The 15269-nt window shown below is 37.7% G+C and overlaps 2 protein-coding genes across 3 annotated transcripts in view; both read right to left on the reverse strand.

The window, feature by feature from the left end:
- The window catches only part of CDADC1 (cytidine and dCMP deaminase domain containing 1), a 40663-nt gene extending 31226 nt beyond the window's left edge, over positions 1 to 9437 (reverse strand). Inside the window, exons 1-3 of one of the 2 annotated variants that reach the window (XM_082859643.1) lie at positions 9271 to 9437; positions 8440 to 8537; positions 1960 to 2034 (exon numbers count right to left, since the gene is read on the reverse strand). In XM_082859643.1, the coding sequence (XP_082715769.1) occupies positions 1960 to 2034; positions 8440 to 8537; positions 9271 to 9352 (255 nt within the window). In that variant the 5' untranslated portion in view covers positions 9353 to 9437. The remainder of the gene's footprint in view (positions 1 to 1959; positions 2035 to 8439; positions 8538 to 9270) is intronic. The other variant, XM_082859644.1, reaches the window with a different exon arrangement.
- Positions 9438 to 9522: 85 nt separating this feature from the next.
- The window catches only part of MLNR (motilin receptor), a gene marked incomplete at both ends in the record, with an annotated part of 31173 nt that continues 25426 nt past the window's right edge, over positions 9523 to 15269 (reverse strand). The window contains 1 exon segment of the mRNA XM_082859792.1: positions 9523 to 9777. Within this exon segment, the coding sequence (XP_082715918.1) occupies positions 9523 to 9777 (255 nt within the window).

Genomic DNA, 15269 nt, shown 5'->3' on the forward strand with positions numbered 1-15269 from the left:
AGAATGATACTTTGTGAAATGTGAAGGAACAGAGAAGATTTCATAGAATTCCCTTTCAGAGGTAATCAACCATCTCCTAAACATTCTGGACATTTAAAAGGAATATAAAAATCCTTCCCTTACAAAATATATGTCCAAAAACATAGATTAAATATGAAAGACCTGCCTATACTGGCTTTTAAAATAAGCCTTAAATTTACCTTGACTCCTTTCCCCTCCCTATCCCAAAATTTCTTAAGAGCTTTATGTTCCTCAAACATAAAGTATATGTTAGTATCTACTTCTAAATACTTCCAGCAAGCTTTTAAAAAAATTGCCACTGATGAGGCCTTATCAAAAGATCTCAGTAGACTAGAGCTCCTTTTATTTAAATGAACCAATTGTGACCAATGGAAATGGCTGCAATTAAATGATTTTAGCTTTAGATTTTCTAAGTAGTTATGCAGACAGGAATAAAGCCAGAAACCCTGACCACAAAAGACTTTAAAAAAAATTATTCCTAAAAAATGGGAAACATACTCAACAATTTATTTTTTTATTGGAACAATCTTTTAGGCCAAGTTTATCACTTTTTTGTCTAGAGTCCTTTTCACTTCAGAAAATATCTTTTTTTTTTTCCATTTTGTTTCTAGTTAAGGCCAAAATATCAAGTTTGAGACCAAGATTTTTCCATCCCAAACTGAAAACAAAACAAAACCAATAAAAGCCTAAGTTGCATTCCATTTCGATACTTCCACTTACTCCAACTCCCAGAAGACTGAATCTTTGCAGTGAATCACTGTTCTGGATCCTGATTTTGCTTCACTTCACTAACACCTTGGCAAGTGTCTATGTAATCCTAGTCACAGAGTTTTACATTAAAACATAGGCAAAAGAGGACAGTCTGGTTTGTACATGAAGTAGTACATTTACTTAAATGGCAATTCACGACTCTTCCCTTTTGCCTTTCTTATAATTAAAAACATCTAACTATTCTAAAATAAATTATTTCTATATTCTTTTGGGCATTTTAGAGACTCACTCTCAGAAATAGTCAGGAAATCTCCAGGAATGTATATCAGAATCATCAAGGTAACTTTTTTCAAAATATACATGTCTCCACTTCACACCCAATGAATCAGAATCTGTCTGGAAAACTCAAAGGATTAAAATAGCAAGGAAATATTATGCAATATTAAAAAGAACAAGGCTCATCTTGCCAGGTTTGGGCTTTGATTTTACCATACTTACAAGCTAGTAAGTTAGCCTGTTACTGTTTCATGGATGCTAGCAGAAGACATGAAACTCCTGGGTCAGAAACAAAGGACTTTATGGTTCACAGCACAGCAAGCCATGTGACATCATGTTTGTGATGGTTCCCTTGCCCCCAAGTCCCACAAGGGGTCATGCAGATGGGTCCATATGGATTCCTGGACATGAAGTGGATTGTGTTACAGGAGAGGAACACAGCTCGGGAATCTGTTACGTTTTATTGCAAATAGTGAGCAAACCTGCTCTATGTCCCAGAGGGAGACATTATCTCAGCCCTCAAGGTTGCTTGCGGCAAACACAACTCTTGAGAAATGGCCTAGGTAAAGAACAGTTAGGGCCTTGCATTCTTGGCAAGACCAGCAGGATGTGTTGGAGTTTGAAAGAACATGGAGAGTGTTTCTCAACACATCTATGTAAACTAATATGGGAAGGTGAGAAGAGTTAAATTTGAAAAATTTTAAGAAAGAGCAAGATGTAGGAACATATTACAGAATACATAATCCCATCTGTTCTCCCTCACCACCCCCAACCTTTGGAGAGACATGTATAGTCTTGTAAATTTATGATTTTTAGAAGAGGATACAAAAACTCTCTTGGAAGTGGGAATGGGGAACTTGAGTATAAAAGAGACTTTTATTCTACTTTATACCATTCCTTTTGCTTTGTTATTATGAGCCTATGCTTTTTTTTTAAATCATAAAAATTCACCTGTTTTTTGTCAGTAGATACTCTGGCCATCTCTTCATTATCTCCTAAGGGTCCATGCTTTCCTTCCTCCCTTTCCTAATTAAATGCAGATTAAGGGGGGAAAAAAAGATTAGTACATGAGATGTGATTAATTCAATATTTCCTATTTAAAGACTGGTTTCTTTGGCTGTGGCCATTTATTTTTTTCCTCAATGAAACTCTGTATCGACTTCCTGCTTTGTTCAGGTTCAAGTTCAGGCTACTCAACCTAGTAAATAAGGCTTTTATAATCTGGCCCCTGAATACTTTTCCAAAATACAGAAGAACTGAAAATAAAATTCTGTAGTTTAAGGTTTCAGAGTTGGGGCAGTTTTGAGCAATGGAAAAGTCCTAATGTGGCCATGGCTAAGAAGGACAAAAGGGGAATAGAGGTAAATTACCTGGCACTGGGAAGGTGAAGAACTATGTAGCAAGGATATGAACTATGGATTGTGGTAGGCAGAATAACGGTCCCCCAAAGACCTCCCAGTCCCAATCCCTGGAGCCTGTGGCTATGTTATATTACATGGCAAGGTTGCATACGGAATTAAAGTTGCGAATCATCTTGAGATGGGGAGGTTGTCCAGGATTATCTGGGCAATGTAATCACATTACCAATGTAATCACAAGGGTCCTAAAAGTGAAAGAGGGAGGCAGGAGAGTCAGTGCTAGAGGGATGCAACATGAAAAAGCCTCATCCCGCCATCGCTGGCATTGAAGGTGGAAGAAGAGGTTCACAAGCTAAGGAATGTGGGCAGCTTCTAGAAGCAGGAAAAGGCAAGGAAACAGATTCTCCCTGAGAGTCTATAGAAGGAATGCAGCCCTGGCAACATTTTGATTTTAGTCTAGTGAGACCCATTTTGGACTTCTGATCTATAGAACTGTAAGAATATACATTTGTGTTGTTTTAAGCCATGAGCTTTGTTGACACTAATATAGGAATGTCCATAAGTCTCCTCTAAAAGTAAAACTTGAAGTAGAAAGTTTTGAACCAGGGGATAATTTCGTTCATCCATCCATACATCCATGCAACCAGTTTTTGAACACAAATTTTCTTAGCAGATTTATTTTTCATTTATTAATTCAACAAATATTTATTGAACCCTTTCTATGTGCCAGCCATAAACCCAGTTGCTCAGGATGCAGCTCTTACAGAGCTTATGATTTAAGAACACAGGAAAGTGATTATGAGGTAAGTAGATGACAGAATGAAACAGCAGAATCCTGTGAGCCCCAAAGTAGGTGTGATATGCAATAAATTGAAGAAAGTTTGAAAGTGGGAATGACAAACTCGGTGTATGCTGACCTCTTGGTTTTCTGAAACAAGGGCTGGATGCTAGAAAAGGAGTAACGTCTAAGAAATTTACAAGAAAAGCCATGTCCTGGGAATGAGGTTTCTGTTCAAGTAGAACAGGAAGTGGAGGAAGTAATTATGTTGGTAATGTAATTATGGGGGTGTGGATGGTAGTAGTGGTGATGATGATTATATGTATGATCATAATAATAATACCTAACATTTACTGAGTGTTGGCCATGTATCAGGCCCTAAATTACCTCATGTAATCTTTACAAAAGTAGCTATGATTATTCCCATTTTGCAGATGAAGAAACTGTGGATAGAGATTAAATATCTCAAACATGGTTACATAACTAATAAATGGGTAAGCAAGGATCTGAGCCCCAAATCCATTGTCTTCACTGTTATCCTATATTACTTCTGTTCTGGAAAAGTATGTGAGGTCTTTCAGCATAAAGATAAGGTACAACACCAGAGGACACAATGGGAAGAGCTGGGAGAGAAAGACAAATATGTGATGTGCAGAGAAATATGAGGGAACAATGCAGTTATTCTAATTCTTACTAAAGTAACATTCAGGCAATTTAGGTAAGTCTTACTTAACTGAAATTTAAAACTATAAACCAGTAGGAGAGAGAACTATTTTTAAATGACAGCCATGTTCAACAGTACTCGATTTGTACTTCAAAACTTTTAAGTACTTACTTAAAAGTAAGTACTCAGAAGTCTCATAAATAGTTTCTCTCCTACTCATTTATCTAGTTTTAGACTGGATTATTAAAAATTCTTTTTCTTTATACTCAATATATAACTTGCTGAACAATCCTCAAGGCACACTCATACACTGTAAATATCTGACAACATAGAAAACTCAGATAGTAGTTATATTCTGAAGTGGTTGAAGTTAATAATTCCATAAGACTGGTAAAAATGACAGACAATTTAAATGTTCAATAATAAGGGAATAAACATGTTACATTGCTACAATGGACTGTTATGCAATCATTAAGAGGACGATAAAATGATAATAAAAACCATACAATTCCTAGAAGAAAACAGGTGGTAAGCTCCTTGACATAGATTTTGGCAATTTTTTGAATCTGACACCAAGAGCAAAAGCAACAAAAGCAAAAATAAACAACTGGGAATACAACAAACTAAAAAGCTTCTGCACAGCAAAAGAAGCCATCAAGAAAACGAAAAGGCAACCTACTGAATGGGAGAAAATATTTGCAAATCACATATCTGACAAAAGGCTAATATCCCAAATATATAAAGAACTCATACAACTCAATAGCAAAAACCCGACAAATCCAATTAAAAAACGGGCAGAAGATCTGAATACACATTTTTCCAAAGAAGATATACAGATGGCCAACAGGTACACAAAAGGATACTCTACATCATTAATCATCAGGGAAATGCAAATCAGAACCACAGTGAGATACCACCTCACACCTGTCAGAATGGCTATTATCAAAAAGACTAGAAAAGTGTTGGGGTTAGGGTGTGCTGAAAAGGGAGCTGTCAGGCACTGTTGGTGAGAGTGTAAGTTGGTGCAGCCACTATGGAGAGCAGTATGGAGGGTCCTCTAAAAATTAAAAATAGAACTACAATATGATCCAGCAATTTCACTTCTGGATATTTATCCAAAGAAGATGAAAACACTGACTTGAAGAGATATATGCACTCCCAATGTTCACTGAAGCATCATTTACTTACAAAAGCCAAAATATGAAAACAACCTAAGTGCCCATCAACAGATGGATGGATAAAGAAATTGTGGCATATATATACATACACACACAGTGGAATATTATCTAGCCATAAAACAATGAAATCTTGCCATCTGGAACAACACACAGGGATCTCAAGAGCATTATGCTAAGTGAAGTAAGTCAGACAGAGAAAGACAAATACCATATGATCTCTCTTATATGTGGGATCTAAAAACAAACAAACAAAAACCCCCAAGTTCACAGACACAGAGAACAGAATGGTGGTTGACAAAGATAAGGGTGGGGGTGGGAGAAATTGGTGAACTTTAAAAAAAAATTTAGTTTAAATAAACTGAATTTAAAAATAAAATAAAATAAAAATAACAAGCACATAAAGTACATAGTATATGCCAAGCACTATCTAAGACCTTTACAAACATCAAGTCATTCATTTTTCAATAGAAGTTCCATGTAGTATGTACCAGTAACACTCCATTTTACAGATGAGGAAGATGACACAGAAAAAGGTAAAGTAATTCACGCAAGGTTACACAACTAGTAAGAGATGGAGCCAGGATTTGAACCCAGGCAAGCTAATTGCGAAACCACTGGCTACTCCCAAAGCATTAGACTAAGTTGCCACTCCAGTGTTTATGACAGTATTACAGCATGAGGATTTTCCTATGTTAAGTGAAAAGGGCAGGATCCAGAATTAAATGATATCAAATGAGTAAAGGAAATAGTGAAAAAAGATTGAGAAACAACACAAAAATGTTAGTAGTCTCTAGGTGGTGGAATTATGAGGGATTTTTTTTTCTTCTGTCAATTTTATAAGTAATAAACATGGGGCTTCCCTGGTGGCGCAGTGGTTGAGAGTCCGCCTGCCGATGCAGGGGACACGGGTTCGTGCCCCGGTCCGGGAAGATCCCACATGCCGCGGAGCGGCTGGGCCCGTGAACCATGGCCACTGAGCCTGCGCATCTGGAGCCTGTGCTCCGCAACGGGAGAGGCCACAACAATGAGAGGCCCACGTACCGCAAAAAAATAATAATAAACATGTATTACTTTCATAACACATAAAAATATTTTATTTTTAAAAAGACAAAGGTTTGTAAAGTGTCAGAAGTAATGTTTCCAATACAAGTACTTGTGAAATTGCATCTTAGAGTTTCTGTGACTTAATTTGTATAGCAAAAGCAGGATAAATAATTTAAGTGAAACAAATTTATTACTTTAGCTTAAAGAACATTTTTCTTCTCTTAATAGGAAAAAGATCTTAATCAACTTTATGAACATCATGTGCAATTAACAGTGGACTTATTTAATATGCCTCTGCTGAAAAAGAACAGGATGTATTCTTGGGGTGTGTGTGTGTGTGTGTGTGTGTGTGTGTGTGTGTGTGTGTGTGTGTGTGTGTGTGTGTGTGTGTGTGTGTGTGTGTGTGTGTGTGTGTGTGTGGTGTGAATGAATTAAAATGAGACCAAATCTTGATACTAAAAAAGGTTCTTCAAAATTATTACTCAATTTGTAAAAAGCCCAGCTTTTAATTGATTAATTTATTTATTTTTGCTGTACGCGGGCCTTTCACTGTTGTGGCCTCTCCCGTTGCGGAGCACAGGCTCCGGATGCACAGGCTCAGCGGCCACAGCCACGGCTCACGGGCCTAGCCGCTCCGCGACATGTGGGATCTTCCTGAACCGGGGCACGAACCCGTGTCCCCTGCATCGGCAGGCGGACTCTCAACCACTGCACCACCAGGGAAGCCCTAATTAATTTATTTTTAACTGAAATATACTTGACATATAACATTGTGCAAAATTAAGGTGTATAATACATTAATTTGATACATTTATATATTGTAATATGATTGCCATTGTAGCAATAATTAGCACCTCTAGGGACTTCGCTGGTGGTCCAGTGGGTAAGACTCCACGCTCTCAATGCAGGCGACCCAGGCTCAATCCCTGGTCAGGGAACTAGATCCCACATGCCGCAACTAGGAGCTCGCATGCCACAACCAGCAAGTCCACGTGCTGCAACTAAGATCCAGTGCAGCAAAAAAAATAAAAAATAAAATAATAACAATAATAATAATTAGCACCTCTATCTCTTAGCATGTTTGATGATTATAATACAATATTGTTTTCTACATTCACTGCACTGTGCATTAGATCTCCAGGGCTTACTTACTACTGATAAGTTTGTACCCTTAAACAACATCTGTCCCCCCGCCCCAGCTCATGGTAACCACCATTTTACTCTCTCTGAGTTTGGCTTTTCTAGATTCTACATATAAGTGAGATCATACAGTACTTGTCTTTCTCTGTCTGACTTATCTCATTTGGCATAATGTGCTCAAGGTCCATTTACAGTGCTGCAAATGGCAGGATGTCTTTCCTTCCCGTGGTTGAATAACACTCCACTGCAAAGCCCAGCTTTTTAAATGCACTTTTAAAAGGCTTAAATCTCTAAACATTTGCTTCTAATCTGTCTCTTCAAGAGAAATTTCATCAGCAAAAACCAAAACAAACCAAAAAAAAGAAACCCAACAGCTTAGAAGTCTTCTACTTTCATAAAATAATACTAAGCTGTTAATAACTAGGAAGAATAAAGGACTTCAAAATCCATGAAGAAAATGAAGAACTTTCTCAAAGCCATTAATAATATGTGGAGCCAGGGTGGGGGTTAAGGGAGTGGTTGAAAAATAGGGAATAAAAATGCATAACATTTTAAATAATGTTTTATTATTTATAAAACATTTTACATAGGTATTGGGAAAAAACTACTCCAAGAGATATCATTGTATCATGAAAAGTGAATTCCTTATCTACACACAGACCTTACACCCTTCACAAAAGCTCAAAATGCGTCATAGACCTAAATGTAAAATACAAAACTATAACACTCCTAGAAGATAACCATAGGAGAAAACCTAGGTGATCTTGAGTATGGCGATGACTTTTTAATTACAACACCAAAGGCATGATGCATGAAAGAAATCAATGATAAGCTGGACTTCATTAAAATTAAAAACTTCTCTGCAAAGGACAATGTCAGGAGAATGAGAAGACAAGTCACAGACTAGGAGAAAATATCATAAAAGACACATCTGATAAAAGACTGTTCTCCAAAATATATAAAGAACTCTTAAAACTCAACAGTAAGAAAACAAACAACCTGATTAAAAAATGGGCCAAAGACCTTAACAGACACCTGACCAAAGAAAATACAGATGGCAGTCTGAGAGGGTAACTACATATTCTACTTTTAGACTGGAAAGAGAAACTATCACAGCTATGAATTACAAGTATCACACTAAACCATGAAGGTATTTTGCAAATTTGAAGCCTTGTTGAGTTTAAGTGTGACCGAAACTAGAGCAATAAAATCAAATTTTAGACCACCGCTTGTCTAAGGGGAAAAACTGTCCAAGGAAACAAATTATACCTGAGACTTTTGTCTTTGACTTTTGACTGAAGGGAAGAGCTCCATCCAGAGACTGAGCAGAGTGAAAAGGTTGACTTTAGAAAGCCTTGGTATTTCACCTGCAAAAGAGAGGGCAAACACTTTAACATTTTACTAATGATGAAAATAAGAACTAAGCTCAATGCCACTTGGGTGCTGCAGCCTTAGCTCAGCTGTTTTAGCAGGAGGCAGAGAAAAAGGATTCGTGTGCAAGAGAATCAAAGCACTTTCTTATCAGGAGACTGATTTCAACCTCCTTGCCGGCAACGTCTTCCAGCACTTTCCAAAGTTGGGCCCTCTTTCACCCAGCAGAAAAAAATAGTACAGCTGATACACGTAGCTATGGTAACACTCCAAAAAAAGTTATGAAAAGTCCTTGCATCTGAGATCATCGTGGAGCAACCTTTACTTTGGACTGTGATGAAGCGTTGCAACAAGGGCAGTGGTTAGAACCCAGACCTAAATATACGGTGACCTTAGAAGGAAAAGCAGTTGAAATATAGGAAAGCGTCGCGTGCGGTTAATTTTGAAATCGAATAAAAAACACAGTTTGGGGAATTTGCAGGCTCGTCGATCCCAGCTCCAGGTCCTGGGAGGAAAAGTAAAGGGGAGTAGTGAGCGCAACTTCAAAAGCCAGTGCAGCCGGGCCAAGGGATTCCAGTGACCGAGGTGGGGACGCGCCCAGGGCGGGGATGGGACACCCAGGAGCAGAAACGCAGGCGAAGACGGCCAGGCAGGGAACCCAGAGTGAAACGGCGGGAGACGCACAGAGGAGAGCGAAAGGCGAGTGGCGGGAGGATTCGGGGCACTCACCGGTCATGCTGCCAGTCTGGGTGCTGACTGACCGTCCGGCCCCCTCGCTCTCCAGATTTTGCATCTGCCCTGCTTCTTTCATCGCCAGCCCAGCGGCCTCTGCTGCCCAGGAAACCTCTCGCTGTCCTGCATGATCTTTGCCCCCGCTACCCCACTTGTCGCCTCCTCCCAGCAACTGTATAGCAACAGCCAACTCTGCGCGACCGAATGACGTAGGAGCCCGGCGGCCATTTCCCGGCGCCCTGTGTGACGTCACGGCGAGGCGTGGATGAGGCGACACAAGGCTGCTCCTCCGGCGGCGACCGTGTGGGTAGGAAACACAACCCAATAAATCATTTGACACTTGTATTTGACTGTGTTCGTAGGTTTTGCTGAAATCTGGTCGCTTGAGGATGTCTTGGCTCGGAGTCCCAAGTTGCGCAGACTCTCAGAGGGTGATGAGGGTTTCGCATACGTGAGAGTTTTGGTCAGAGAGCGAAGGAGAATTGAAATGGAAACCTGCCCAATCTGTCGTGGTCAAGGTCTTGGAGAATTTGGGAGACAAACGGGGTGGGAGCTGGGCGGTCCAGATTGTTATTATCCTCAAAGATTGGCCAGTCCTGGGGAACTTAGTGCCAGGGACCACCACAGGAACGTTCTGCTTCTTATTAAACACAATGAAGACATTAAGAGGTAGAACTGTAGTTGTGGGAAAATTGAAGATAGGAGGAAGTGGCCCCTGGAAAATCTGAGAAGTATCTGGCATTGTGGACTTGTGCCCAGTGCAATTTATTATTTTATAAGTGTCCTAGGCATGACTCAAAATGAAGCCACTCCCTCCACCAGTGACTCAGAGCCTGTTTTCCATCACCAACTTGCGCTATCACAACTTGAAATACTTAAAAATAGTGAGACACAAAAACTTCTCCGAGACTCAGAAAGCAAAAGCCAACATTATGAAAGTACATTATTTTGTAAAGGATTAAAGAGAGAATTTTCAGTGTTGATGGGTATGACTGTGGTTCATTAATTGTCACTGCTGTATAGTATTTCATTGTAGCTATATACCACAATTTATTTATCCATATTTGAGTCAAAAGACATTTGCACTATCTCCAGCTTTTTGCTATTGCAAGCAATGCTGCTTTAAACATTTTTATATATGTTCCTTATGTTCATATGGAAGAGTTTCTTTAGGGACTACACTTAGGAGTAGAATTCTTGAGTTGTTGTTGTCAAGTTTCCCCGATAATGCTGAAAATTTTTCCAGAGAGATTGGGCCAATTTACATAGCTGTATATCCCCACTAATTCTTGGTATTGTCAAACTTTTAATGTTTACCAATCTGGTTGGCATAAAATGATATCTTGTGGTTGTGATTCCCCCTGATTTCTACTTAGATAGATTGGCTATACGTGTGTCCTCTCTATGAAATACCTGTTAACCATTTTCTATTTGGTAGTTATTTCTTATTCATTTGTAAGCATTTTTTATACATCCTGGATATTCATTCTCAGTTGGGTATGTGTACGGTAAATATCTTCTCCCCATTTGTCACTTGCTTTTTCACTTAATAATGTTTTTCAGTGCATAGTTCTTTAATGTGCTAAATATACAAATAATTTTCTTAAATGGGTTTTGTATCTTTTTAAAAAGCATTTTCTACCCAAGGTTATAAATTTTTTTTAATTTTCCTATGTCAGTTATACCTCCATTTTTTAAAAATAACTTTTATATTTCCTCTAAAAGCCATACATTTTTCCTTTTATATTTGTATCCTCATTCATCTAGAATTTATTTTTCTGTATGATGTAAGGTAGGAATCCAGTTTTTTTTCCACTTGGATAATCAGTTATCCCAGCACTATTTTCTCATTGATCGACAGTGTCACCTCTGTCATGTATCAGATTTCCATATACACATGAGTCTGTTTCTGGGTTCTATATTGTATATCATTGGTTGATTACACCTCTGACCCCTTACCACCCGCCCCAAACACCTTATTTTCTTCAGGAATATCTTGGTTATTCTCTCTCTTTTTTTTAATGTTTTAAAAAATATTTATTTATTTATTTAGGCTGTGCCGGGTCTTAGTTGCGGCGTGCAGGATCTTCGTTACAGCATGTGAGATCTTTAGTTGTGGCATGCAGGCTTCTTAGTTGCGGCATGCGGGCTTCTTAGTTGCGGCATGCGGACTTCTTAGCTGTGGTGTGTGGACTCTTAGTTGCAGCATGCATGCAGGATCTAGTTCCCCAACCAGGGATTAAACCCAGGCCCCCTGCATTGGGAGTGTGGAGTCTTAACCACTGGACCACCAGGGAAGTCCCTCTTGGTTATTCTTGACCCTTTAATCTGCCATGTAAGTTTTAGAATCATAGTGTCACATTCCTCAAAAAGTTCCTCTGACATGTTGATTGGAAGGGCGTTGAATTTATAGATCAGTTTGAGATATAGAGGCTTCCCATCCCTGAACATGGTGTATCTGTGTTAACTTTGTATATTGGGTTTTTCAAAAGGTTTTAAAATTTTTCTCCATAAAGATTCTGCATATATTTTATGATTTAATCTTATGTTTTGTTGCTATTATAAATAACATCTTTTTAAAAGTTGTATTTGTGCCTAATATATAGAAATGCAAGTGATTTTTATATATTAATCTTATATTAAGCAATCTTGCTAAATTTTATTAATTCTAATACTATTTATTTTTAGTTTCTTTTGTTTTCTAGACTGAACCTATATTATCTATAAATAATGAAAATTTTATTTGTATCTTTCGAATCTTCAAACCTTTTATATCATTTTCTTGTCTTACTGCACTTTAGAATCGCTAGGGAAATGTTGAGTAGAGATAAAGGCACAGGCATCTTTTCTTGTTCCTGATTTTAGAGGAAACTATTTTAATGTTAAACTTTAAAGTATGGTTTTTGCTGTAGGCTTTTGATAGCTTTCCTTTATCATATTATGCAAATTCACTTCTATTTATTTTTTTTTAATCAGATGTTGAACTTTATTAAATGCTCACGGTATGCCTCTAATCAGCTTAAGAAAGGTCCTTTCTCTACTGTCTTGCTGAGAATTATTATCATGAATGGATGTTGAGTTTTATCAAATGCATTCTCTGCATCTAATAATATGATCCTATACTTTTTCTCCCTTAATCAATTAATGTGGTGAATTGTACTAAAAGATTACTTAATGTTAAACCAGCCTTGTGTTCCTTTGGTAGACCCATCCTGGTCATTATGGGTTATTATTTTATTCACTGCTGGATTAAAATTTCTAATATCCTATTAAGATTTTTGAATCTGTGTTCATGAGTGAGCTTAGTGTGTAATTTACCGTGGTCTCTGGTTTTGATATCTTGATTAGGGCAACCTCTTAAATGAGTTGGGTAGTGTTTCCTATTTTTCTTTTCTCAGGAAGAAGTTGTGTAAGATTGGAATTATTTGTTCCTTGAACGTTTATTAAAATTCTCTTGGAAAAGCCATTTGAGCCTAGTGTCTTCTAAATGGAAAAATATTTCACTACTAATTCAATTTCTTTATTGGTTAAAGGACTACTCAGACTGTCTATTTCTTCTTGGTCAGTTTTTGGTACGTTATATTTTTCTCAAAATTTGTACATATTACTAAATTACCCACCAATCATGGCTCCTTTGCCTGTTACTTCACCTCTTGTCAGTACAAAGAGCTCCCATATCTTCTCCCCCGCCAAATTTTCAGTTTTCAACATTTTACCACATTTATACTATCTTTTGTAATTCTTTCTCTCTCTCTTAACCTTTGCACACCACTCCCCCTCATTCTTTTTTATGAATCATTTGAGAGCAGGTTAAAGACAGTATACTCAATTCCACCCTGCCCCCAAATAAGGACTCTAACTCATGCTAATTCATCCATCCAAAACAAGAAACCACCATGGCTTGGACACTGCTGTTCAACCCACAGGCCCTTTCAAATTTCAAAAAGTGTTTCAATGTGTCATTTTCCTTTCTGGTTCAGCATCCCATCCAGAATCACTGAGTTTTGCATCTTGTTAGTTTCCTTCAACCTGGAACATTTTCCTCAGTCTTTCCCTCTGTTTCACAACATTAACAGTTTTAAAGGGTACAAGCTTTTCATTCTGTAAGATTTCTGTCAACGAGGGTCATTCTGAGGTTTCCTCACAACCAGACGCAGGTGGGAATGCTGCAGAAGATGCTGTGCTGTTTTCCATGGATGACTTCAGGAAGCAACTCTGTGTTAACTTATCCCACCCCTGGTGATGCCAACCTCAATCATCTGGCAAGTTAGTGCCTGTCAGTTTTCTACACCATAAAGTCATTATTTTTCCCTTTGTAATTTATAAGTATTTTGTGGGGAGATACTCCCAAAACTATACCAATACCCTATATGTTAAACCCGCATGCACCAACTTTTACATCTATTGGTGATTCCCACATGAATTAACTACCATCATGACGGTTGTCTGATTGTGATTTTCTGTTTCCATCATTTCTTCTACATGTAGTAGTTGTCATTCTACTATAAGGAAGAGCTCTTCCCTCCTCCTCATTCATTCGTTTATTCATGTATATCAGTATGGATTTGTGAATTCCTGTTTCATTCAGTGGCTTGTAATCTGTTATTTATTTTAATCCTCAAATTGTCCCACATTTGGCTGATAAAATCCCCTACAAGTTGACTCCTTTACTCTTTTGATGTGACCCTATCATTCTTTGAGCATTTTCTTACATTCTGGTGTCCAGGCTCATCATGTTCCTTCCCTGCCCCAGACCTGGAATCAACCATTCCCCCAAGTAGCCCTGGTTCCTCTTAGTGTTTTTTTTTTTTAATTTTTATTGAAATATAGTTGATTTGCAATGTTGTGTTAGTTTCAGGTATACAGTAAAGTGATTCAGTTATATATTCTTCTTTTTTTTTTAACATTCTCTTCCATTATAGGTTTTTACAAGATATCGAGTATAGTTCCCTGTGCTGAACAGTAGGTCCTTGTTGGTTATCTATTTCATATATAGTAGTATGTATATGTTAATCCCAAACTCCTAATTTATCCCTCCCCCTCCTCTTTCCCCTTTGGTAACCAAAAGTTTGTTTTCTATGTCTGTGGGTCTGTTTCTGTTTTGTATATAAATTCATTTGTATCATTTTATTTTAGGTTCCACATATAAGCCATATCATATGATATTTGTTTTTCTCTGTCTGGCTTACTTCACTTAGTATGAAGTGAATCTCTAGGTCCATACATGTTGCAGCAAATGACATTATTTCATTCTTTTTTCTATGGCTGAGTAATATTCCATTATATATATATATGTGTGTATATATATATATATATATATATATATACACACACACCACACCTTCTTTATTCATTCATCTGTCGATGGACATTTAGGTTGCTTCCATGTCTTGTAAACAGTGCTGCTGTGAACACTGGGGTGCAAATATCTTTTCAAATTATGGTTTTCTCCGAGTATATGCCCAGGAGTGGGATTGCAGGATCATGTGGTAGCTCTATTTTTAGTTTTTTAAAGAACATCCATACTGCTCTCCATAGTGGCTGTACCAATTTACATTCCCACCAACACTGTAGGAGAGTTCCTTTTTCTCCACACCCTCTCCAGCATTTATTATTTGTAGACTTTTTGAAGATGGCCATTCTGCCCGGTGATACCTAATTGTAGTTTTGATTTTCATTTCTCTAATAGTTAGCGATGTTGAACATCTTTTCATGTGCCTTTTGGCCATCTGTATGTCTTTTTTGGAGATGTCTATTTAGATCTTCTGCCCATTTTTTGATTGGGTTGTTTGTTTGTTTTTGATATTGATCTGTATGAGCTGTTTGTATATTTTGGAGATTAATCCCTTGTTGGTTGCATCGTTTCCAAATATTTTCTCCCATTCTGTAGGTTGTCTTTTTGTTTTGTTTATGGTTTCCTTTGCTATGCAAAAGCTTTTAAGTTTAATTAGGTCCTATTGGTTTATTTTTGTTTTTATTTCCATTACTCCAGGAGA

Source organism: Leucopleurus acutus (assembly GCF_964270905.1).
Source record: "Leucopleurus acutus genome assembly, chromosome: 18".
NCBI lineage: Eukaryota > Metazoa > Chordata > Mammalia > Artiodactyla > Delphinidae > Leucopleurus > Leucopleurus acutus.